At 71.3% G+C, this 456-nt stretch overlaps 1 protein-coding gene across 1 annotated transcript in view; it reads left to right on the top strand.

The window, feature by feature from the left end:
- Positions 1-103: 103 nt before the first annotated feature.
- The window catches only part of NRDE2 (NRDE-2, necessary for RNA interference, domain containing), a 35,878-nt gene continuing 35,525 nt past the window's right edge, over positions 104-456 (top strand). Inside the window, exon 1 of the mRNA XM_009280771.2 lies at positions 104-247. Coding sequence (XP_009279046.1) covers positions 169-247 — 79 coding nt within the window. The 5' untranslated portion in view covers positions 104-168. The remainder of the gene's footprint in view (positions 248-456) is intronic.

Genomic DNA, 456 nt, shown 5'->3' with positions numbered 1-456 from the left:
AAAAGGGGGCCCCCCCCCCCCAGCCTCAGCAAGCACCGGGCCCCGCCGCCATTTTGGGAGGTCGGGCGGACGAACTACATCTCCCAGTGTGCTCGGCGCCGCGGCGCCATCTTGCCCCGCCACTCCGCGGGGCAGTTCGGGCAGACAGCAGTGGTGGTAAGCCGAGACATGGCCCTGTTCCCGGCTTTTGCCGGTGCCACCGAGCCCGGGGAGCCCCCAGCCGACAGCAGCGAGAGCTCCAAGAAAGGTAAAGTCCTGGGAGAACCCTCTTTCCCCCAACAGCCCTCCGCGGCCCAGCCCTCAGGAAGCCCTTCCGCTTCCACTCGCCTCCACACGGAGCCTTCTGCACCGTGCCGGGCCTTCCGCGCATCCCGTCGGGCCTGCTCCGGCCGCCAGCCAGCCCGCCTTCCGACGGGATAGCCCGGCCCGCCCGTGCGTGCCCGCGTTGCTGCCCGG

This window comes from Aptenodytes forsteri, unplaced genomic scaffold (genome assembly GCF_000699145.1).
Source record: "Aptenodytes forsteri isolate BGI_AS27 unplaced genomic scaffold, ASM69914v1 Scaffold193, whole genome shotgun sequence".
Classification (NCBI taxonomy): domain Eukaryota; kingdom Metazoa; phylum Chordata; class Aves; order Sphenisciformes; family Spheniscidae; genus Aptenodytes; species Aptenodytes forsteri.
This window is presented reverse-complemented; position numbering and strand designations above follow the sequence as displayed.